The sequence below is a fragment of the Anguilla anguilla genome, chromosome 8 (assembly GCF_013347855.1).
Source record: "Anguilla anguilla isolate fAngAng1 chromosome 8, fAngAng1.pri, whole genome shotgun sequence".
NCBI lineage: Eukaryota > Metazoa > Chordata > Actinopteri > Anguilliformes > Anguillidae > Anguilla > Anguilla anguilla.
This window is the reverse complement of record NC_049208.1, coordinates 45,146,395-45,168,610: the sequence shown is the minus strand read 5'-3', so window position 1 is coordinate 45,168,610 and position 22,216 is coordinate 45,146,395. Positions and strand designations below refer to the sequence as shown.

Genomic DNA, 22,216 nt, shown 5'->3' with positions numbered 1-22,216 from the left:
TCACATCTGGAGTTATAAAGCTTTAAGTAGGGTACCCCCTAAGTGGGCAAGGATCAGCCAGATTTGGCATGTGCGCTAAGAGGTTAACCTGCATTGCTTCCTATTGCTGCATTGCTGTATATCCAGCTGTATAAATGGATTCAATGTAAATGCCCTGGATAAGAGAATCTGCTAAATGCCTGTAATGTAATGTCTCTTGGTGTAGCCAAATCGTCGAAAATGTCTAAATAGTGCATTGCTGTAAATCATAACAAATTAACTATTTTGACTCTTAAAACTCACTTTTCTATCATTTTCAAGGGAGAATTAATATCTTTTCATCAGTATAGGGGTCTAAGATATTAAGGCATCCAAAAACCTTTTCAAAACTTCATGAATAAAATGCTATTTGTACATTATACAGCATATAAATTAGCTCCTTATGATGGTTTAATATGAAACATTGATATCACATTGAAGAATAATGTAAAAACATTGTAACACACTGTGGTCCACATACCTAACTAAGTAATCGTTCACATTTGTAATGATTTTTCTGTACTGTACAGTAATTTTTTTTTTCTGTAATTTTTTGTTGCATGTTGATGGGATGACATTTTTACAAATTTTACCATTTATAATGCATTTTTGGTAATTTGTATTTGTCCTAATCAGAGGTGGGTAGAGTAGTCAAAAACTGTACTCAAGTAAAAGTATTGTTACTTTAAAATAATAATGACTCAAGTAGAAGTAAAAGTAGTCATCCAAATAATTACTTGAGTAAGAGTAAGAAAGTAAGTGAAGTAAGTGAAAAGACTACTCAAGTACTGAGTTACTTCATATAATCTGATTTAATGTTGAAATAAGCAGAGCAAGATGAACGTAAAAATCCAAATGTCCAAAATATAAAATTGTAAATGCTTGTCCAATAGAAATAAACAAAATATGAAATAGCCATGTGCAAATTCAAATATGGCCTAAATCATATCCCTTTAAATAAAACAATACACAGGAGGTTCATCAGAAGAGGAGGATTTTCGCTTTCTGTTGTACTCTATTAAGTCTGTATACCTCATCAGTTTGTTGGGGTGAACCCTCAGTTGACAGAAAAAATATCCATGAGGCTATAGGGGATTTATCCATTAAAATAGACTCATCATCACAACAAAGAGGAGCCTGCTCAAATTCAAACAGAAACTTTATATGTGGAAAATATAATGCTTTGTCGCACCATTATTGTACCTTATGATGCACTTATCCACAATATTCCAAAGTCCCATGATGCCCTGCGCGGAATATGTGCAGAACTTCCGGTTTAGCGTAAACAAACTTTATGTATGCTATGCAATGCTATGCAATGTTCCAGCGCTCACGTCATCACTGTTGCATGCTTCACAAAAACTATTACACTACTAACTAACGCTTACATTACAGTGTGAAATATCCACATTAATACCAGTAACCTATTTAAACACACTCAATTTCAAAAATAACGTATATAACCGAAGTATTTTGAACAATAATAGCCTACTTACATAGCAATGATGAAATCTTATCTGTGTTCAGTAGATGGAGACAGAGACAGTAAATCAACAATACAGTTCAATCCACTTCTGTTTTGCTCCAGAAAACGATGTCAGCTAGGTCTATCAGCAAACATGCGGCTTAGCTATGCCCAGAAGTCCTCAATAATAATAGTATTTCCCAAGAAATTACGAATAATAGTTGACCACGTTTCGTGAGTGAATGCATAAGTGAATGCGATGATAAGAAAAAGTTTGGTTACGCTGACCTAAAAAACGCTATTCCAAAAGCAAAATGAGACATGTTATACATCGTTAGAAAGCTTATACTCTCACCTACTGAATAAATGAATTGTCAATCAAGCCAGACTCTACTAAAAAGGGCGACAACGACGTAAACAACAGGTGTGGTATTACGCGCAGCTATTTTGGAAGATACCCAGGCGTCACGAATGCGCTTATATTTCACAAACCGATTGTCCAAGACAATAAATGACCACTCAGTCAAATAGTTAGCTATCCACAGCCAAAACTAACCTACAACTTACCGCCACATATTTTCTCAAGTTCGAAGTTGAGTTCTTGTAGGCTGAAATGTCAACATTTCTAGGCAGACAAAGAAGGCAGCGCATAATGTAACTACTGTTTTTGGTAGTCTGTAAGTAAAACATAGTTTGAACGTGAGGCCAGGGGTGTTCTGCCTCCTACGAATCACCCGCCGTTGTTTCAGCCATTGTTGTCGCACACTCATCCTTCTGTGTGCTGTGACTGGCTACGTTTGATTGGTGAAATGGAGTCATGTGGGGCTATGACAGCGCCAAAGCAAAGACCAGTCAGCCTCTTTGGCTGAAGTCTCTCTGAGAGAAAGAAACAAACAGAACGTGCGTTGAGTAAAAAATGGGTAAAAAATAAAAGTAACGAGCGGAATGTAGCCGAATATAACGGAGTAAAAGTAACATTTTTTCTTCGCAAATATACTCGAGTAAAAGTGAAAAGTATGTTGCATTAAAACTACTCTTACAAGTACAATTTATTCAAAAAGTTACTTAAGTAAATGTAACGGAGTAAATATAACGTGTTACTACCCACCTCTGGTCCTAATACTGTAGCTTATTCTTCTGCCTAGTTGGCTTTGCAGAGGTTAGGTCTGAATAGTGTTCACTGTGTGAACTAAACTGTGTTCTTGGCTAGAAATAGCTGTACAAAATAAGCATTGTACCTTACTGAACCTGTGTTTAGCAGTTGTCTATGACCATGAAATGCACTTTTTGTATGTCGCTTTGGATAAAAGCGTCTGCCAAATAAATGTAATGTAATAACCACTCCAAGGGAAATGTTACATTCCTCTAGCACATATCACCGCACGGTAAATTTGAAGTATTTTAAAGTATTTTCCATGCCATTTTCATTCCATACTAACAGCTAGGCTTGTTGTTAGCCCCCAATTCAAATGTGATTAGCATTATTTGCAAAGGCTAACAGTTGTGTCTTCTGGCTAATGTGAATATACATTTTTTAAAATAAGAGACAAGGCAATAAATGACCACTAAATCTTGAAAGGGACATTTTTACAGGTGAAACCAATATAAGTTTGTGTATTTATTCCATTTTTAGTCACTGATATTGGTAGTAGAATGACACAAAAAAGCCTTGTCTCACTATTCAGTGAGCAGTGCTTTTAACCACAGTGTTGGCATACCTTTGGGGCTGTTGTTGGATTTATCTTGTTACTATGACGGAATACAGATATTTGGTGGAGAAAGAACAATTTTATGAACTCCCAGATAGACACTATCATGTCTAACAATCTCCCATAATTAAGTGTAATTACAGTTAGCTATACTTTTTAGGGTGTTTTTTTAATTATATATATACTGTATATTTTTAAGTGTGTCATGCTTTGGGGGTGTAGTTGCAGATGAGACTGCAGGGAGGGGGTGCTTGTCAAATAGACGACTTGCGTGACAATGATGGCACTTATGAACTCTGTATTTGGCAAAGTTGTCGATTATCGTCTATTATTAAACCTAGAACACAAAGTTTGTTATTTCCACTGTGAAAATGGCTTAAATGAAGCACGACATTTGTATCATTTACAATACTTACTTTAGATTAGTTTATATTCATAATTTATGAAGAAATAAAGTGCCAAAAATGCAATTATCTTGGCAAAAAAATAAATTAACTTGTTTTTTTAGTTTGCAGTGAAATACGAGAGATTGCATATAGATGGCAGGTTAAACTATACATGTCCTGGATCAAAAACTCCTTGACCACAAGTGTGTAAAATCTCAGGGTGGATATGCAGAACTACTGAAGATCTATGAAGCAAAAAGTAAGCAGTGTACCCAATGTCTCCAAATCTATCCAAAATGTCTAAATTGTGCATTACTGTAAATCACAACATAATCATGTATTTCACTACAAATCAACTGTTTGTACTCAAGAAACACACGTTTGCATCATTTCCAAGTGGGAATTACAAGCTTTCCATCAGTACAGGAGTCTAAAATATCTAGGTCTAGAAACATATCCAAAATCTCTACAAAGATGAGTAAAATGCTTTTTGTCTATTATAAAACATATAAATTTGCCTCTTATGATGTTTATGATGAAACATTGATGTCAGATTAAAAAATAATGCAAAACATTGTGACACAATGTGGTACACATACCTAAATGTGTAATCATTAACTCTTGTGTGATTTTATGTACTCTACAGTATGTAATGTTTTCTTGAATGGGGATGGGATGACATTAAAACAATATTCAACTGTCCACTGAAACATGTGGCAATGTTCCAGCTTCATGTCAGATCAGGTGCTTGAAACATAAGCATGACTGAGCTACCAACGAATGCTTACATTACAGTGTGAACTATCCTCATGATAAAATAGCACTAACCTATTTAAAGACACTCAATTTAAAAATGTAAAGTACATAACCAAAATATTTTGAGCAGTAATCCTTACATATTGAGGATGAAATCTTATCTGTGTTCAATAGATAGAGACAGAGACAGATAATCAATGCTTTCATTCTCCTCTGCTCTGCTAACATAGTCCAGAAAACAATATCAGCTGGGTCTATCAGAAAATATATGACTTAGCCATGCTCAGAAGTTCTCAAGAATAATATTTTCTGAAAAATGACGAAACTCTTTGATAGAATTTTGCCAGCGCTGAGAAACTTTGTCTTGAGCATAGTTTTCCTGAATCCTCTACTATGATAAGGTGTGATCCTGTGTGAACTGGTGTGGTCCTAAAAGGGGAGGGGTAAAATATTGAGTGACATGAACAGTAAATTAGAACACCACTGCTGTTATTCTACACAAGCAAAATCTATCTATGGGTACTAGCTTGTTACTATGGTCAATTGCTTAACATTTGACTGCCTTTCTGCTATTCACCACCAGATGAAGCCATAGAGCCTACCGCATTAGACAGCCATCTTGGGTAGGTTCAATGAAAGGGTCTTGGGAGGCCATCTAGCTAAACTACCAGAGGGCAGCCATCATGTTGAGGCTGACCCATTAGCATCCTATTAGTTGCCTTTACTGTGACTCTCAACACTCTTGCAACTACCGGCATTAGCTAGCATGGACCAGCACTGCCGTTAACTATTGTCAATGTTAAGACACACAGAAGTAAGCATAGTACACGCACTAATAGACATACATTCCAGGCATGCAGAAGTTATCGCAGAGTGGTTCTACCGTTATACTGTACAGTCACATAATAATAATATACCTAACAAATATACAAACATGCAGTATATACAATAATTGCAGTAATTAAAGCCGCAAGCGGCGTTAGGAGGGGTCCAAGCATTGGCACTATTGCGCCCCCTATGGAGCACTTTTAAAATGGTTTTGTCCTCATGCTCATATACCTTCACCCAACATATCTACTGAATATCATGATGATTGTATAAAATATTGATGACTTATTGCTGCCAATTTTGTGGCATCACTTCGCTTTGTCGAAGTTCGAGAAGTTTGTCGGTTGACAGCGGCCATACCGTTTATCTGATTGGGCCCATTTATATTGCGTTTATGTAGGTTGTTCCCCTGAGGCTCTTTATCCGATTTGGTGCTGATTGGGCCAAAATAGGAAAAGCCCTGTAGAAACTAGAAACTAGACCCGACGGTGTCGGATTACTTAAGCCCATTCCACCAAAATTACCCGGAACTTTTAGTCCCAGGAACTACTTTTCAAGGAACTAAAAGGTTCCTTCAGCCCATGGTTTTCTGCGTTTCCACCGCGGTCTAAAGTCCCGCGAAGATTAGGCAAATTAGCCCACTGACGTATGAAAAAGCGACGTTGTCGTCCGTCCATCTGTCCTATGATTTCTTCTGTAACCCCATACTACCACCGAAGTAGCCTACATTATTTTCTAATAACCGGGACAGCCCGGAGGGGTTTATTCCACTTATATACAACGGGCTACCAACAATGACTGTATATGGTTACTTTTGTATTTATTGATTTTTATCGATTTAATCACCTGGAATTGAAATATTCTTCTGCAGCCGTTTGGGCATATTTTACCGTTGTCAAGCAAAAATGTCGTTGGTAGTTGAACTTGGACCATTGTTATGCAACAAATAGTATATAACAGGCCAATAGTCAGATTGTAACTGTTTTATATATCCTCTCAAACACATTCATTATGTTTTTATGCGAACATTCGCTTTCATGTCTTGACATCCGAAGCGACAGAATGCATTCACATTTCCAATATAACTGGCAACAACAGCAGAAAACATGCACACGTTGTAAACAATTTGCTGTTTGATTACTTTCTCATCGTCAATTCCATATAGGCTAATCGCAAAATGACAAGAATAGAACGAAAACTCGGACTTGCGTGAACATTTAAATTAGTAGTGGTACAGCCACCGTTTGCTTTCCTTCGAAGTTACTGCTAGCCGACTAGTGGCGCAGTAGCCTAGTTTTGGTTCTAGCCTGTCAACGTCTTGGAATTATAACGTGTGCTCTTCTGTTCTTTTCTTGCTTTAGTATTCGTTTTATAAAATGCTAAGCATTCGTGCTGGGACAGCATATTACGTAGGCTACCAAAACATTCAAACGGATTAATTCGGTTGCTGAATATTTTCTTCCGGATTTTCTTTGTTAGCCCGTTGTAATTGACTCAAAACGTTTGATACAGTTATGTGAGGTATGCGGTAGTTCTGCATAATTAACATTGATGATACAGTACAAGCAAACTGGAAATCACCATCTGCACTTTTTATCCGCGTAAACTAACATGTTAATTCTAGTAATCTTCCCTTTAGCTTTTTCAGACTGCCGTAATTTTACTGACATTTTTCAATTCCACGAAAAGACCAGGAAGACTATGGACTAATTTATGGTGCATGGTTCGCATCTGGAGGGCACACTTCGCTGCTCGGCTAGCAGTAACTTCGAAGGAAAGCAAACGGTGGCTGTACCACTACTAATTTACATTTTCACGCAAGTCCGAGTTTTCGTTCTATTCTTGTCATTTTGCCATTAGCCTATATGGAATTGACGACGAGAAAGTAATCAAACGGCAAATTGTTTACAACGTGTGCATGTTTTCTGCTGTTGTTGCCAGTTATACATATAAATGTGAATGCATTCTGTCGCTTCGGATGTCAAGACATGAAAGCGAATGTTCGCATAAAAACATAATGAATGTGTTTGAGAGGATATATGAAAATCAATAAATACAAAAGTAACCATATATAGTCATTGTTGGTAACCTGTTGTATAAGTGGAATAAACCCCTCCGGGCTGTCCCGGTTATTAGAAAATAATGTAGGCTACTTCGGTGGTAGTATGGGGTTACGGAAGAAATCATATGACAGACGGACCGACGACAACGTTGCTTTTTCATACGTCAGTGGGATAATTTGCCTAATCTTCGCGGTACTTTAGACCCCGGTGGAAACGCAGACAACCATTGGCTGAAGGAACCTTTTAGTTCCTGGTAAAGTAGTTCCTGGGACTGAAAGTTCCGGGTAATTTCGGTGGAAACGCGGCTTTAGATGGCATGACGTAACACTTAGATGGCCTGGCGCGTGTGAAGAGCTGTAGCACTTCTGCGCCGCAACTAAAAAAGGCGTCAGACACGTATTCCAATCCATTGCTCAGCTTAGCAGAGAATGCACATTTCAGAGCAACGTGTTTTCGCTCGTTTGCAGAGAAACTCAAATACTATTAATAAAAATGGTTTAGCTATTTCTCAGCATAATGACGGATTCAAAGACTAAACGAACTCACCCGATATTTTCTTCAAATGGATCCATGCCAAAGAAAATAATAATAAATAATAAAAAACTTTGTATAGCACTTTTCAAAAACAAAGTTACAAAGTGCTTTACACACATAAAAAGAAATAAAATAATACAAGATGTAGACGACAGCTTAAGGGACACATTAAAACAAAGTATATGAATAAATTAACATGAAAATAGGAGCCGCATGAAAGAGGGCCAAACAGAGGAACAGATACAGATACAAGGTTAAAAGAATATAGTAAATAACAGGATGTTAAAAATATATAAAAATAAGAATAGAAAAGGTATTAAGAGGCTAAAACATTAAAAGCAGCCTTGTAAAAATGTGTTTCAAGATGAGATTTAAAACTAGGCACCGACTCAGCGAGCCTGATCTCCTCGGGCAGGGCGTTCCAAAGTCTAGGAGCTCTAATCGCAAATGCCCGGTCTCCTTTTGTTTTTAACCTAGACTTTGGAATGACCAACAGTGCTTTGCCCGAGGATCTCAGGCTACGGGTTTGCTCATAGCGGGAGAGTAGATCTGAAATGTATGTCGGTGCTATAACAGACCTGGCCTGGAATGTGATGAGTAAAATTTTTAAATCGATTCTAAAAGAGACTGGCAGCCAATGTAGGGATGCTAGGATAGGAGAGATATGGTCAAATTTTTGCCCCGTGCTGATTGGTGGGAGCCTACTGAGGCCGGTTGCCGGGCAATAAACCTCCCCAATCACCTTACTGTAGTGCCTGAGGGGGCAAGCCCAAAAGGATAGCCTGTGGCTTGACCCTAGGCAAGGGGGAGAGGTGGGCCCCCGGAAGCAGTAAAATCAGTTTCGTTAGGTGATAACAGCCCTAATCTATGGAATGTGGCTCCCTTGTTTTTATTCTGCATGTTGGGTGCTGAGTTATGTGTATGGTCTTTTTGTATGGTGAAGGAATGTTATGTATTGCGTTTGTATGAACCTTATGCGTTTTGAATAGATATGCGATCGTGTGTATGAAGTTGTCATATAATTATAAAACCATCTCTAATGTTCCTAATAATAAATTAACATAATGGCGATATTAGAAAGAAACATATAATGGATACATTTAAAATAATAAAGCCCCATATTTGTAAAAACAAAAACAAAAAAAAAAAAGGCCCCCAACTGAGCCTTGCTGCCACTACAAAAGAAATGTCTGGACATGGCAACAGCCCCCATTGTTTGAGTTTGTTGTTTGGTGCTGTGTGTGCGTTTATATATTTATTTATTTTCATTGCTGCATTTTTGTGATTCACTTCCTTGCAGCAGGTGCACAGCTACAACAGAGCTTGAACAGCATTCTCCATCCTGGAGCTTTGACACTTTCTTTGCCGTACCTGCCATACCCCTCATCCCCCAAAAGCAGAGCCAGAACTCACCACTCACCCCTTTAGTTTTCCTGCTGTGAATGTCAGTATTTACCTCTAAATTCTTGTTTTCATGCAGGGAGTGTCTAGGAGATGCCCATGAACCATGTGATTGTCAAACCTGGAAGATGTGGCTCCAGAAAGTGACTGAGATGAAGCCAGAAGAATGTAAGCTTTATGTTCTCTGAAGCAGGGAATGTACCGAGCAATAACTGCTGATACTTCTGCTATTAGGCAACACATGGCTTTTACTGACAGCCTTCAGTGCCTTTACATTACATTACCTTCGTATAGCAGGCAATCTTATCCAGAGTGTCTTACAAAAGTGGAAAACATTTATCTTAGTCTCAGGAATGCTAAAACTTGATATTACCAATAAATCTAATGTTAGTCAAACAAACTAGAAGTGTGTATTATAAACAAAAGTAAATGCAACAACACAGCTATACCTATAACATTATTTTCCCAAAAGGAAATTCAAAAAGAATGAAAGAGGATACCTAAATAGGGACATAGGGCAGTCCGAAGAAGTGGATCTTCAATCTTTGTTGGAAATTTGGATTGGGTTTCTGCTGTCCTGACCATAGTGGGGAGCTCAATTCACCGCTTGGGGCCAGAACAGACAGGAGACATGCCTAGGTAACCAGTGGAGGAATGTGATGGGGTGGGGATAGGCACCCATATGTTGCAGAATGGAAAGATCTGTTTGGTGTGTAGGGTCTGATGACCTTTTGATGATATACCAGAGTGGTCGCTTTAACTGCTTGATAGGCTAGCAACAAGGTTTTGAATTTGAAGAGACTGGGCCTGTGGATAATGTACTGTGGATCAGGCAAGCAGCAATGTTCTGAATGGGCTGCTGAGGCTGTGACCTATGCCATGACACCCCCTTGGAGAGTCAGAATAGATGGGCGAAGGCTAGGCGAGCTTTTGTGTGCCTGTCTTGGAGAAGTGGAGTCCTCCTTGGTTGGCGTCCATGGAGGCCAGCCTTGTGCAGTGTCCGCTGGAGTGTCTGCCTTGAGATGTCAGTACCAGAATTGCTCAGATTCTTCAGGATGGCCTTTGTGGTGATCTTTGGATTCTTCTTGGCCTCTTGCACTACCATTCTTGCCAGTGCAGGGGTCACTTTTGGCTTCCTACCACGCCCTTTGAGATTTTTTACAGTGTGTAACTCTTTGTACTTTTTGATGATGCTTTGCACTGTGGCCACTGGCACTTGAAAACACTTGGATATGGCTTTGTAGCCTTTCCCCTTCTTGTGAGCAGCCACAATGCGCAACTGGAGGTTCTCACTAAGCTCTTTGGTTTTAGCCATGACTTGCAATTGACTAGAAACTGACTAGAGAACAACTGCACCAGCTGTTCTCAATTTATAGTTGATTAGAATGCTCTAGAACATGGTAGAAATTACCAGGACCATTTGGAATGGTATAGAAGCTTGCATTTCCTCAACGGTCTCACCTCTCTCCGGGCCGGCATACTCAGGCCTCACCAGGGTGATCATGCTGCCTGAGTCTAGCAGGGCCTCCGTATCCTTCCCGGAAATTTTCACAGGAAATTGTGGCGCCACTGTCCCTTCATGAGCCCAACACGTGGTGAGGTAGCGACAGGGGTAGACTGTGGGCTCGGATGTTTCTACCGTGGGCATGGGTTCATCTTTTCCAGGGCAGTCTCGGGCCAGGTGGCCTTCACCCCCACAGTTGAAACAGCGTTGCCTCTCTCGTTCCATCAGGGGTTTAAGGGTGGTTGGTTCCTGACGGTTCCAGGTCTCGGGTTTCCTCTGTCTCCCTCTCTCGGGTCAACTGGGGCCAACTGCTTCCTTTGTGGCCTCGGGGCGGCCCGCTCACATCATCTCCTGCATGACCTGGTGGTTCATCAATAAGGCAATGAATACTTCCCGACTTTGGGGCCCTTGCTGGGTGACATACCTCTTTGCCTCTGGGGGTAGAGCCCTGGTGCACCAGTCCTGCACAATTCGCTCCAGCTCCCTTTCCTTCCACCAGCCAGCTGCGGGTCAGGCGGGTCAGCGCTGCCACTTGGGCCCGGGCGGGTAAAGCAGGGTCGTACGTCCACTGGTGGAAACGCTGTGCCCGAGCCGGTGAACTGTAGCCATGTTGAGCTAGTATTGTTGTTTTAGTGGTAGTATAGCTGCTGGCCTCCTGGCTGGTCAGGTCACGATACGCCCTCTGTGCTTCTCCCGTGAGGAAGGGCGCCAGGATGCCTCCCCACTCTTCTCGGGGCCACTGCTCCCTCTGCACTGTCCTCTTGAAGACCTCTAAGTAGGCTTCTACATCGTCATCCCTGGTGAGTTTGGTAAGGATCTCATGGGGGCTCCGCTTCATTTTGTCCCTTTGTGTTTTCTGGCACAGCTCGGTAACCGCCTTCTGGAGGGTGCTCTGCACCTGCATGATGGCAGCAAGAGCTTCTTCCATCCTGGGCTCCATCGCTTGACCACTCTCAGTTCCCTTCATCTGGTTCACACGTCGCAGCGTAGGCTCAGAATGCCCACATTCTCCACCATATGTGAGCTACACTGCCGTGCAGCAGGGTGTGACCAGTATTTAGCGGGGAACAGAGAGTCAGGAACCACATTTGAACAAAAAAATTGAAGGACTTTTATTTTGAACAGAACTCCCCTTCGTGGGGTGCCAGAAAAAGAGCAGGAAAAAAACTCTTATTAAAAAAAAAACCTCTGTAGGTCTCCCTCAGTGTCTGTAACAGGAACCAAGAGATTATCCGGCGCAAACGATAAGGCACATGAAAATGGTTACGGGACTCACAGCGCCCGTAGTCTCAGAGGGAAGAAAAAACTGAATGTTTTATATTGCGTGGATTAATAGTTTTAAAAAACTACGTTCGCGTCATAGTGAAGTCCCTGTCTTTCTCCCTTCACTCTGCGGCTTTCCTCGCCAGCTGTTCTCCTCTCCTCTCACCTGCACTCCTCCCCTTATGAGAGGGGTTGGGCCATTAGGTTTAACTGGTTCCAGGTGTGCTCTGCATTTCTCCCGTGCGCTCTTCTGCCACGCGGAAACAAGCCAGCATTTCACGTGGGAAATACCTGTAATCAATTACTTCTCCTAATGTCCGCATGTCCGTGGAGCGCCGAATGTAGGTCGGGGCGCCATAATATATATATACAAGAAAGGCTGTGACATCTCTAGCTGTTGAATGAGGTGGGCTTTGTTAGGGTTTGTCGGACAAGCAAGGATTAATTAAGAATATGTTTATTTTTTGAATCCAGTGGTTCTAACAATCAATGCCCTTGTTAAGACATTCAGCACTCTGAATACTGAACTCAGGTGATATTGCACGCTAGAACCCCTCACTTAACCTACATGCAAAATATATATTATTTGATTTAATTTAATTATTATTATTTAAAATGAGAATTATCCATTAAATCGCCATATTCATTGATAGGTCAGTCTACAGAAAACTGGCAGAATCAACCAACAAGTGCAGACAAACTCTACCAGGTTTTAAGATTAAATAATTAAATTCAATAAGAAGCAGTCAATTATATTAATGAATTGAAAACATACATTCTTTATTGAATGCAGGGACCCTACTTCTAAATCACACAACAGAAGACATAATACAAAACATTAAACAATTCATCTAGAAATACCAGAAAAGAGAGAGAGAGACGGATAAGCCAGACCTTGCCAAAGTGTTACTCACTCCCAATTTAATTTTCCTACCATGGCAGGGGTTCCATCTGTGGTGACTGAGACCACTTGATTCAGATCTATCACCCTCTTTCCCAGCATCTCTTTTATGGCCAGGTATATGTCCTCTCCTCTTTTAAGTGTCTCAAGTGGTGTTACACCTAACAGGTCCTCACAGAATTCTTTCTTTTCTTTGTGGAAAAATCTAACATACACCAAAAGTTGGGCATTATCAGTTACATCTGTAGATTCATCAACAGCTAAGGCTATGCATGGTGCACTCTGAATAGCTGCATTAAGCTGTGCTAGTACATCCTCTGTTAATATTTCAGTCTTTGTTGTTGTTGTTGAAGCTGACATTGGGATTTGCTTGATTTTTTCACACAGCTCATCTTTTTGTTTACCCTCAAGTAATGTTTCAGCAACAGCATTCATGCACTCCTTAACAACCCCCCGTCAGTAAATGGCTTTTATGTTGACCCAGAATCCATGCTACTTTTAATGAACATTCGTTTACACATTGCCGGGCCGTGAATGAATGGGAGAGGGTTCTGGTGGACCGATCATACTGGGCTCTGAGTTTGTTTATTTTTTGTGCCCTCACCTCTGACTTCTGTGGGTATGTTTTCTCAAAAGAGCTGTGCGTTGTTTCATAGTGGCGTTTCACATTGCCGCATTTTATAATTGCCACGGTCTCGGAACATATGAGGCAGACTGGTTTGGTCATCGCTGCAGGAAGAATGAAGACGTATTGGTCTGTCCATTCATCCTTGAACGCTCAATTTTCTCGGTCAACTTTTCTCATTTTTGAGCAAGCCATTTTGTCATCTCTCCGCTTGCTCCTGCTTTCGTTTCCCTCTCTGTCTATCTAGCGAGGCTTTCGAAAATGAGTGTCTCCTTCAACACACGGTAAACAATCACTTTGATTGGCTGAGTTGCATGAAGTGATTTAAATAACGCATGTGATTGGTCTGGGGCTTCCCAGCTCCACTGAGCCAGCGCCATACAAGCTGGACAAGCTGCGCCCGTTAAAAAAACGCCCTGTCAACATTATTATTAATTTCTCAATTTATCAGAAATGTCTCGCTGTCAGGATAGAACCATCACTCGGGCTGGACCCGGACCTAGGTCCACTAATTAGTGAAGCCTGTTCTAGAGGGTACCACCCTCAATGGAATTAGTTTATGGAAGTGGAATATGGCTGGGTAAAAAGATATATGCAATATTCCAATTTGGAGAGGTTGTGGGGACACTTGGGCCCACCTTTGGAAAACGCAAGTCAAATTTTACTGCTTTGTTCAATCCTGTCCAGACTTTTATCCTGGTGTTGTATGCATCCTGGGGTACGACTGGAAAAAGACATTTGTTTTTGTCCAGTATCAGAAGTATACGTATAATCACTACAGAATAAAGAAAACCCAAAACTATTTTTCTGAATAAATATGTCCTGTATGTGTACAGAGTGAGATTCCCATAGGATCAAGGGATTGATAGAAATGTGTTCTTTATTTCATTCCTTTTCAAAGGAGCTTCTACTGAATGTATTTTATTCAGAGCCATAGCCAATCTTCCAGATTATTGGTAGACAAGGAGCTTGCTGAAATAAATCAAAGTATTCAGGTAGCCCCTAAATAACGTTTGTAGTAGTTGAGGTAGTGTGACCTGTGTACATCATACCATGTGATGAAAAAGTATTTGCCCCCTTCCTATGTCTGGTGTAAAGCAAATTCAAAATTTCACAGTAAGAACATCATACCAGCAGTCAAACATGGTAGTGGTCGTGTGATGGTATGTGGATGCTTTGAAAAGAAACAATATTAAAGTTTTGGAGTGGCCTAGTCAAAGTCCTGACTTTAACCTAATAGATGCTGTGGCATGACCTGAAACGAGAAGTTCATGCTCAAAAACCAACCAGTTTGTCTGACTTAAAGCAGTTCTGCAAAGACAAGAGTGTCGTGAAATTCCACGACAGCAGTGAAAGCCTGAAATTAAAAGTGGAAGGTTTGGTTGCAGTTATTGCTGCTAAAGGTGGTGCAACCAATTATTAATTTTAAAGGGGCAATTAATTTTTTCACATGGGTGGTATGAGTTTTTGATAACTTTTTTTATTAAATAAATGAAATAATTTTAAAAATGTGTTTTGTGTTTACTCAGTTTCCCTTTGTCTAATATTGCACCAAATATTAGTGTATGGATGTTTGTGGTTTTATACTTTTTTTTGTTTTGTCTGTAGTCTGATATTCAAATGTACACAGTTTCCAGAACAACATTGTGAGGAAATTTAATAAAATTTTACTCTCTCCTTCCTCTGAAGTGGCTGGTGTGAGTGAAGCTTATGAGGATGCTGCCAATTGCCTGTGGTTACTCACCAACTCCAAACCCTGTGCCAACTGCAAGTCACCAATTCAGAAGAATGAAGGCTGCAACCACATGCAGTGTGCCAAGGTAAGGTGGAGTCTTTAGGTCCCTCCCCACCCTGTCTTTTTTTCGAGAATAAACATTTACTGCAACTTGAGTTATAGACGGTGTATGTCTTGTATGTGTGAGTAACTTGGCATTTTTGTACGTTGAAAACATGTTTTTTATAAGATATAATTTCTTTTTGCAAAGCGTTTTATTATGAGAGTGAGAAATGCGAAGTCACCCTGTAAGAAACGGTTGTGGATTATGGCTATCCTTGTGTGAATTTGTACAGTCTGATGAGCGTGTACCGTTTAGCAGTTTCTAATTGCTGTATATGTAAAACAGTGGCTGTGACAAAGGGTGCGGTGGCGTAAGTGTAAACGCATCAGAAACGCAGGTGAAATATGGCCAGTGTATGTACTCACGGATTTGACGGCAATCCAACGAGCATTGATTGACAAAAGAATCGGCAAGCCCGTAGAATTAGAGCTCCCTAGGTCGCAACTTGTGTACCCTTCTGTCCTGCTCCGTTGTCTGTTATTTCGTGGAGATGCACTTTTCGTGTTTGTAAGGTTTATAAGGCATTTTGATAGGCGTATCTGCAGGTAGGAATCCTCTTCGCTGTTTTGCTAAGCTAGAACCGGAAAACTTGATAGTGGAGAATAGGAGGAGACGCATATGTCCCAGCAGGCTTTGCATATGAGAAAATAACAACAGTGTGAGAGAAATTAGGAGAAATGATGAAATTGCGTAGTTGAAACAATATGTTTTTAGCAGAATGGGCATGTAGGTGAAGGTTGACATGATCACAGACTATAGTGCGAAGTAAATTAAGTGACCATGAGCGAGCTTAGTTTCCTTATTGAACGGTATATATAGCTAACAGTCGGTATAAAGCCTTAGTCGTTAAAGTGGAGGGTTAAGTAACGTGTGAAATCTATGTGCTTTTCTCATGTTCAGTACTAGTAGTTATAATTATGAGTGAGTCATGATTTTAAATGTAATGTTTTAATGGGGAGTTGCAGAACGTACATACGTAGTAATTGTTTGTATGTGGCTAGATAGAGAACAGGGCGAGGTAACATGAATGTAGAAACGTGGCGTTTGCTGATAAGAAGGTTTTGTACGGTAGCCAAGTGAAGAAATATAGTTAGTAGAAATGGCACGGTAGTGAACTGGTGTAAGTTTTTAATAAAAGGAATACATTTGCCGTCATGAAATGCATATGGGTGGCCGTGAGTGAGTTTTGGTAAAGCAAATATAAGCGTAAGAAAACGTTAGTGTAAAAGAGAAAATTATCTGCCTGAGGGCGAAGCTGGAGGTTTACCAGTCTGTGACTTTGTTAGTGCAGCACCATGACATAGCTATGCAATGCTTGAAATATCATTAGCAAACCTGTCCATGGTTTTAAAGAAGAACACAGGCCAGTAAGCACAGAAGAGCTCCCGTTGAATCCATATGGCTTTGCAATATTGTTGCCGGTTAATAACTGAACGTGCAGACGGTACGTCATAATGTAGCATAAACGTTCGGTGAACGGCGGGTAGATATGGTGCAAAAGCAATAATTGAGAAGTAGTAGACAATTATTAGTGAGGGTAAAAGCAGGTTAAAGTAGCGTGTTCCTAGCTGGGCTTGAACCTAGGACCCCATGTTCCCAAGACTAACCTTGCCCACTAGGCCACAGGCAGACTAGCTGTTTAAACTGGAAATGTTTCAGAGTAAAAAGGTATGGGTATTTTGCGTGTGTATGCGAGTTTTTGATTGGGTTGTGTAGGTGAAGATTTGGCTGGTGTCGGTAAAATGTCCAATGGGGAGACATTTTGTTTGTGGGATAGGCGGCAGGTAAAATAAGAATGAGAAGAAGAAGAAGGAGAAAACACAAAATCCCCTTAGTTTGGGGCTTTATTGTGTGAACATGTGAAGTTGTTTATGAATTCTGTCTGTTGAAATGGGGTGAGAATGTACAGAATTTAATGTTTTTAAGGGCTGAGTGCCTGTGGCTGTTGTGGTTATTTCTGTGGGGAACCCCAAACTCTCGGTTCTGTATAGGTATGGGGTATGCCCCCGCCAAGGTGTAACTTGGTGGGATGGCATACCTGCCATCCCAATACACTCTATATCGATCGAATCATAATTCCTGATGCATGGCAGTCCAAGGCATTCCAGTCTTACCGGAAGGAAGGCCATCCATCACTGGGACAGTGCATGACAGAGAATTATGTCTTCTATTGGAGTTCAGTCAACTAAAGAGCATTTTATTCAAAGGTATCAATAACATATGACATGATGCCGGTGACAGTAGTGTGATTCAGACATCCTTTCACAGACTAAGACATCACTTATTATGCAATCTAATTAATGGGTTATAATGGTGCAGTGATTTAGGGTTTCAGTTGACGCATTTGCCTCTGCAATAGAGGTTCTGTCGGCCAGAGGGAATTGCAGGATTCTGACGGTCTGCAGGAAGAATGAAGACATATGGTAAATGGTAAATGGAATGCATTTATATAGTGCTTTTATCCAAAGCGCTTTACAATTGATGCCTCTCGTTCACCGGAGCAATTAGGGGTTAGGTGTCTTTCTCAGGGACACTTCGACATGCCCAGGGCGGGGGATCGAACCGACAACCCTCCGACTGCCAGACAACGGGCAGCAGAGTGTCATTTTTCCTCATAAGGACGACTTCCATCATTCCACATTGTACTTGACGTCACGCTACATTGCATTTTGGGGTGATTCGCTGTCTTAACATGAAAGTTTAGATCTGTGCTTTGAAGATATTAGTATTTGGGAAAAATAAAGCCCTAATACCAGCTAATATTGGGCTGGTATCAGCATAGAAGCCATTCAAATATTTTTTGGATTTGGTAACTCTCTTGTCATATTATAACAGTTTGCATCATAAAACTTGTGTAAAACCCTAATAGGAATGTGAAACCCGTTTTGGCGTTTATTTTGTTGACAGTTTTCATGTCATAAATGCTACTGCTAATCAAATAACAACATATAAATGCCTAACTTGTCAGAAAATAAGAGCTGTTTTCTTTAATACAATTTATTATCCGTTTCCCTCTTCTTGTGTAATCACTCTAGTTGCAGAGGGAAGTGAGACTTTCTGCCCGCAATGTAATTCAGGGGCGTTCCATGTACAAACATTAAAACAAAATTAGCATCTGGGCTCACTTTAACAGCTCATTTGACTTTGTGTATGAGCATTTGTGCCTGCACCTACTGTAATGCTACACCAAAATCGATTGGGTCATTATAAAAAAATCTAACCTCATTGAAGGTATTATTACACACATTCGCTGTGAAATGTTTTACAGTTATTATGTATTGTATTATGTTATTCAGTTATTATGTATACATGCTTTCATATATTTAGGTGTCCTAAAATGTTAAGCTGCCAGCATCCTGAGGAACTTAGGACCAAAAGTCAAAAGTCGCACAATGATGCCTTCCCCCCCAGTGATAGTGATTACATGCCGAGGGAAGCAGCCGGTTTTACATCGTATTAAAGGAAACAACTGATTTTCTGCAAAGTCAGCAGTTTATTTATTGTTATTTGATTATACTGTTGCATTTATGCCATTATGCATGAAAAATAAATGTCTAAACTATGTTATCTGAAAAATCGTCAAAACAGGTTTAACCTCCCTTGGGATATGCATCATCGCACACCTGCAGCAGATTGGGAACTGGGAATCAGAAAGTCTCCTTTTCACCGTAGTTTTCAAGAAACACCCATTTGTAAAGGTCAAATGCTTTATACCACACTGTAGGCAAGATCTTGGTGAAGCCCAGATAATGAGCACCACACTACATGCCTGATTATCAATATCTCTTCAAGCAATAGATGGCCTAATGTAAGAATCTTCATCAATTTCTTTGACAGATTGCCCAATTCAGTAACCTGCGTGGTGCCGGGTGAACGGAGATTTCCAAATGAAATTTAGTGAAACAAATTTTCATTTGTTTTCAGAACTTTAAAAAATGTTTCTATGGGTTTTTACATGAATATGTGGTCGTTTAATATTAGAAAGGCCATGTTTTTATTCATTCCTGTTACCGTCCAAAATTACTGCATAGATTTTTGCTCCCACAGCAACCTAATTTCATATACATTATGATACAATAGACTATGTTGCAAAACTTGAAAAACATGTTTTCTTGAAATAAAGCACGCAGCTGACTCAATTCAAACAGTTATTCTTCCCCACCCTAAAGTCTTCATCAGCTTCATTGTACAATTGTCGTGAATTAATTTTGTATGATTATATGTGTGAAACAATTTGAGAAATTCGTATCAAAATGTTAGTCATTCAGTGACTCAAACGCATGCCAGAGGAGAGAGCAGATATTTGCACCTGGCCGGGTACCAAAACCTGCTGTCTCGGGGGGGGGTTTGTAATGAAAAAAGGCACAAACTGCCTGCAATTCTTTATTGATTCAAAAAAAGAAAACAACGAGACGCGATAAGTGATTTATTACAAATTAAAAATCATTGCTCACATGAAAAAAGCTTTCTTTGACCACTGCACAGTGGTGAAGCTTGGGTATTAGGACAGGGGGTGTGGAGCCATTTTGGGGGGGGTTAGCCAGTGCATGACCCGATTATTTTAGAAATATCGCTGTGACTCAACGATGCGCATCTGTATATCGGCATATCGGCATATAAATTTCTTTAACTTTGTTAAAGAAATTTAGCTGATAGGCTATGACCACAGCAATCACACAGCAAGGCTGTAACACAAAAATGGCTAACAAAGAAGGTTTCTAACACACAGAATTATAGGTGTCACCTGTAGTCCTTTAATGGCTGAAAATACAGAACCCTGCCAAGATGGCCACAGACCAAAACACGGCTGGTGACAATTGCCCAATCAACTCTTTCGTGAGAGAAATGTTAAGTTGTTTTTGTTTCTTTGTTTAATCACCCTAGCTGCTGTGTTCATACTCAAAACAGATAAGGTGATTAATTGCTGAAGTAATTGTGCCTTTTACTCTTTTAGCTGCATTTTTCGATTATATGCCTACATTTAGGTTACGGAATAACAGGCGCACAATTGTAAAGCATCACATGCCCGACATTTTAAGCACGGGCGTGAAACTGCATTCATATCTGCGCTGCGCTGCACTGTCCTCTAATTGACCAGTTCGGGGTCTCTCCTTTGAACACTACAGGCTTAATAAAAAAGCGGTTGGAACTGGTTACCTTGGTCTGACCTGGCCGGCAACCAGTATGCAAAATGATGTAGCCAAAACTGCTCATTTGTGATGGATTGGTAGCTTGGGGTTACTGTTAATGTCAAGCCCTGTAATGCATGTTTATGATGTGATATGACAGCTATGCATTGCATGAACTAGGCTTGTACAACCAGTAAACTTTAAAAGCTAGCATGAAGCAATTTGCTTATGAATATGATATGTTCTTATGTTCTTAGCCGATCAGCTAGCAAATACGTAAGCAAAGTTGTTACAGTTACCTGTTTCACAAACAATTGATATTGAGTTTGATGATAAAAAGGATATCTATTAAACTGGCCTACCACAAGAAACACACCTCTCTTACCCCTTTTCCACCAACGCGAACCTTGTTCTGGTTCTGGGCTGGTGCTAGTGCCGGTTCGCAGTTGATTCAACTTGCGAACCTCCTAAGAACCAGTTTGCTTTTCCACGGGCTAGAGAGCCACATCATTATGTCACTGTATACGTCTGTATACGTCTCCACTTTCCCAGCAACATCGTTTCCTATTAAAATGTATGTCCTGTAAAAATACAGATAACAAACTGTCTAAATGTAAAAAAAAAAAAACAACTTCATACATATACATTTAGTTATATTATTACAGCCTTATTTACTATATCAGCTTTAAGACAAGCAACACGCTTCGGAATTATCTTATCACGACCCATTAAATCCGATGGTGCAGACGTTGCTTCATAATTTCAACTGCTTTCCTAATGGCTATTTTGCATCCTGCGACTTGGGTTACAACAGTGAATATGTACGGATTCCTAGACGTGCTGATAGCGACCACCCTTTCTCATATTAACCTCAAATACGCAAGACAGGACACTTAAACAATATGCTAGCAAATTTATGTCAAGTTTATATGGGGTGGTCGTCCCCTTAGCAACCAAAAGCTAGCACTGGACCACCTCTAACTTATTTGCCGGCACAGAAAAAAATCGCGAAAGTACTGAAACAATAACCACTGGAGGATAACAAGGACATTTTTTCCTACATAACTAGTACAGGTTGTTACTGATATTTCGCCTATTTCATATATAGTTGTAAATCAGTTTACTTTTTCCTGTCTGTCGAACGAAGGTGGTCGATGATAGGTGCTCTCACTCTACCTGGCAGTCACAAAGTTTTAGTTGGTCTTGGTTGGTCACGATAATCCCACCCCCAGCCCCTGAGGTTCTTGGTTCTAGACCAGCCAAGTGTTGGTTCCGCTTTGGAACCAGTTTTCCTGGCCGAGAGCCAGTTCTTTTGCTGTCGAAAAGCGAAGAACTGGTTCGCGATTAGGCACCGGCCCTGAACCGGCCCTCAATGCCTTGGTGGAGCAAGGGGCAACTGAGGCAGTGGAATCACTTGATCAGTTCTGAGAATTTCGGACCAATCTGAGCCACTGAGGCTGTTTCTAAATTTTTTTAAGCTAAGACTGGCTCATTTTTTTCTTAACTTATTAATACATTAGAGGTTTTGCCTGTTATTATTTGCTTTGTCTTTTTAATTCTTCATTATCTAGAAATGGTTCATTTCAGTGGCCATGTGTCCATGCTTTTGCCAATTAGGAGCATATTGATTCAAACTCAGTCTTTAATTTGATCAGTTAAAACACTTCTCTTGTGTAAATTGTTTGCAATATACTACAATTTGAATATGGACTTTTATTCTTTGTGGCATGCATAGCTATTTCTGACATAATGTGGCTTAAAGGGGCAAATAATCCGTCTAAACATAAAGTACACCT

General features: G+C 40.2%; 1 protein-coding gene across 7 annotated transcripts in view; it reads left to right on the top strand.

Moving 5' to 3' along the window:
• The window catches only part of LOC118233205 (ankyrin repeat and IBR domain-containing protein 1-like), a 252,676-nt gene that overhangs the window by 85,530 nt on the left and 144,930 nt on the right, over window positions 1-22,216 (top strand). For all 7 annotated transcript variants that reach the window (XM_035428618.1, XM_035428620.1, XM_035428621.1 and 4 more), the window contains exons 10-11: window positions 9,240-9,328; window positions 15,143-15,273. In XM_035428618.1, coding sequence (XP_035284509.1) covers window positions 9,240-9,328; window positions 15,143-15,273 — 220 coding nt within the window. The remainder of the gene's footprint in view (window positions 1-9,239; window positions 9,329-15,142; window positions 15,274-22,216) is intronic.